General features: G+C 49.7%; 1 protein-coding gene across 1 annotated transcript; it reads right to left on the bottom strand.

Annotated features, from left to right (window-relative positions):
• Positions 1-760: 760 nt before the first annotated feature.
• On the bottom strand, positions 761-2,389 carry LOC127920608 (high affinity cAMP-specific and IBMX-insensitive 3',5'-cyclic phosphodiesterase 8B-like; the record flags this gene model as incomplete). Its single annotated transcript, XM_052504646.1, has 2 exons — positions 761-959; positions 2,266-2,389. Coding segments are annotated over 2 exons (323 nt in total), but the record flags the coding sequence as incomplete, so codon positions are not given.
• Positions 2,390-2,627: the final 238 nt, after the last annotated feature.

The raw sequence follows: 2,627 nt of genomic DNA, 5'->3' as shown, positions 1-2,627 counted from the left end.
TGCATAAAATATAAATACTGCCTAGTCTCTCTCTGTCCACGACTTCGCCGCAGTCCGCTCCTCTCTCCTTGTTCGGGATTGGCGTTCGCACGTCGACATCACCGGCTTTCTCGCCATTGCCGCCCCATTTGCTCATTTGTTCCATTTGTTTTGTCTTGTTCCGTGCACACCTGGTTTACATTCCCTAATCACACTGCATGTATTTATTCCTCTGTTCCCCCATGTCTTTGTGTGACCCGTTGTATGTATTTGTCATACATTTGTATATTTGTGAGTGTTTTTGCACTTATTGACTTTTACCTGGAGGATTTTGGACACAGTTGCGTCTGTCTTTTGTGCTGTTGCCAAATAAAAGGGCGCCTGATCACAACTCACTGCTCTCCTGCACCTGACTTTGTACCATTAGAGCATAACTTGGACACTCTCAGCATAACCTCATACTCAACAAATGAATAATACCAAATAATGCACGCCATGCAAGCACAACTAATAATAATAATCACTAGCAAATGTTCACTTTATGACAAGGAGAGGAGATATTTATTGGAGTGGAGAAGCAGGGAGAAAAGAGAGGGAAAGTATGAGGATCTCAATGCCCTCAAGGCAAAACACTTATTGACTGAGTCAAATATGAGAACAAGACCGAAGCTATAAAAACATCCCCATTCCAACTCTCACTGGTCACTGACATACATTCACCTCCTGCCAAGCAAAGAAAACTGATACTGTGTGTGTATGCTGGTATGTGTGTTTGGTATACCTTGACCTTCTCCTTGCGTAGGAAGTAGGCAGTAGCGTGTGGGACGTCAGCGGCGTGGGTGGAGTTGTGGTAGGAGTTGGAGGCGTGGTAGTTAGCCTCTATGACCTGCAGCCAGCAGCGTAGCGTAGCCTCACTGCAGCTCAGGAACTCACACACACTGAAGCGAGCAAAGATCTTCAAGCCCAGGTAGGTCAAAGGTCTGTGGGGATGACAGAGAGCGGACAGGGAGGTAGATGAGTGATAGAGGGAGGATGTTCTTTCCCTTCTGTATTGGTGTACACTGAATACACCAAACATTAGGAACACCTTCCTAATATTGAGCTTCAGCCTCTCTTTTGCTCTCAGAACAGCCTCAGTTCGTCATGGCATGGACTCTACAAGGTGTCGAAAGCATTCCACAGGAATGCTGGCCCATGTTGACTCCAATGCTTCCCACAGTTGTGTCAAGTTGGCTGGATGACCTTTGGATGGTGGACCATTTTTGATATACATGGGAAACTGTTGAGCGTGAAAAACTCCAGCAGCTCTGCAGTTCTTGACACAAATGGCACCTACTACCATACCCTGTTCAAAGGCACTTAAATACTTTGTCTTGCCCATTCACCCTCTGAATGGCACACACACAATATAGGTCTAAATTGTCTCAAGACTAAGAAATCCTTCTTTAACCTGTCTCCTCCCCTTCATCTACACTGATTGAAGTGGATTTAACAGGTGACATCCATAAGGGATCATAGCTTTCACCTGGTCAGTGTATGTCATGGAAAGAGCAGGTGTTCATATTACACTGAGTGTATAGTAACCTCTATCTTCCCTATCCCTTAGCCCCCTAACAACCTATCCCTCTCTTACTCATCACCACTTCCAGCTCCTGTCCTCTCGCTCTCTCCACCCCTCTCCCTCTCCTCCCTCTCCTCCTTACCTCATACAGGTGGCAGCCTCCAGCTCCTGTCCTCTCGCTCTCTCCAACCGCTCTCCCTCTCCCCCCTCTCCCTCCATACCTCATACAGGTGGCAGCCTCCAGCTCCTGTCCTCTCGCTCTCTCCACCCCCTCTCCCTCTCCTCCCTCTCCCTCCATACTTCATACAGGTGGCAGCCTCCAGCTCCTGTCCTCTCGCTCTCTCAAGCCCCCTCTCCCTCTCCTCCCTCTCCCTTCATACCTCATACAGGTGGCAGCCTCCAGCTCCTGTCCTCTCGCTCTCTCCACCCCCATCTCCCTCTCCTCCCTCTCCCTCCATACCTCATCACAGGTGGCAGCCTCCAGCTCCTGTCCTCTCGCTCTCTCCATCCCCCTCTCCCTCTCCTCCCTCTCCCTTCATACCTCCATACAGGTGGCAGCCTCCAGCTCCTGTCCTCTCTCTCTTTCCTTCTCTCTCTGCCCCCTCTCCCTCTCCCTCTCCTCCCTCTCCCCTTCATACCTCATACAGGTGGCAGCCTCCAGCTCCTGTCTCTCTCTCTCTTCCTTCTCTCTCTCCGCCCCCCTCTCCCCTCTCCTCCCTCTATACCTCATACAGGTGGCGGCCTCCAGCTCTAGGATGTTAAAGTCCCATTGGTCCTCGTCGTCCAGCATCTCAGCGATGGCCGGAGGGATGTCATTCAGCGTTACTGGGATGGCCAGCTGACTCATATCTGGAGACGCACAAACACGCACAGATTGAAAAAACGGCTAGCTGGAGCTTGTTTGGGCTGTTGGCTGGATATGCCCTCACCTGCTAGTAACTTCTAGTGATTCACTAAGATCTGTCCACTATAGTGTTGTTCTGTAGAGAACGTGATCTTAAGGCCCATAACTGTGCTCTTGTTTGTCACCAAACACAAACGTGGACACAGCTGTTTCCATTTGAAGTGGTTTATGTGTGTTGATATT

The sequence above is a fragment of the Oncorhynchus keta genome, unplaced genomic scaffold, assembly GCF_023373465.1.
Source record: "Oncorhynchus keta strain PuntledgeMale-10-30-2019 unplaced genomic scaffold, Oket_V2 Un_contig_20060_pilon_pilon, whole genome shotgun sequence".
NCBI lineage: Eukaryota > Metazoa > Chordata > Actinopteri > Salmoniformes > Salmonidae > Oncorhynchus > Oncorhynchus keta.
The sequence above is the reverse complement of the archived record's forward strand: the minus strand, read 5'-3'. Positions and strand labels throughout refer to the sequence as shown.